The sequence below is a fragment of the Limulus polyphemus genome, unplaced genomic scaffold (assembly GCF_000517525.1).
Source record: "Limulus polyphemus unplaced genomic scaffold, Limulus_polyphemus-2.1.2 Scaffold202972, whole genome shotgun sequence".
In the NCBI taxonomy this organism is placed as follows: domain Eukaryota; kingdom Metazoa; phylum Arthropoda; class Merostomata; order Xiphosura; family Limulidae; genus Limulus; species Limulus polyphemus.
Genome location: NW_013868568.1, coordinates 1 through 413, shown reverse-complemented (window position 1 = coordinate 413; position 413 = coordinate 1). Strand labels below are relative to the sequence as shown.

The 413-nt window shown below is 45.8% G+C and overlaps 1 protein-coding gene across 1 annotated transcript; it reads right to left on the bottom strand.

The window, feature by feature from the left end:
- Positions 1-77: 77 nt before the first annotated feature.
- On the bottom strand, positions 78-406 carry LOC111084853 (40S ribosomal protein S3-like; the record flags this gene model as incomplete). Its single annotated transcript, XM_022381347.1, has 1 exon — positions 78-406. A coding segment is annotated over one exon (294 nt), but the record flags the coding sequence as incomplete, so codon positions are not given.
- Positions 407-413: the final 7 nt, after the last annotated feature.

Below are 413 nucleotides of genomic sequence, written 5' to 3'. Positions count from 1 at the left end.
TCGCCGACCACATTTTACCCGGCTCTCAGACGTGACTTTAAGTCTCCTAAGTTGTCTTCTCCATGGGAAGGCCCATATGACATAGTGGATCGTCCCTTTGGTTTTCCTGGGATTATACAACCACACCTTGTCTTAGTAAAACATGACGAACTGCTGTTTCAACATAGTCATTGGTTGGTTCTCCACTATGAATCATGAGGCCATCAACAAACTTCATAGACTTGGCTCGCTGACCACGAAGTTTTCCAGACACTACAACCTCACATCCTCTTGCTTCACTCTCCATGATGAAACGGAGTACACCATAACAGGCTCTTCTCACAGCCAGTCCACCAATTAGTTTGTAACGCAAAGATTCACACTGAGCAATAGCACAGAGTCCTCGAGCAGCCACTTTCTCAGCATATAACTCC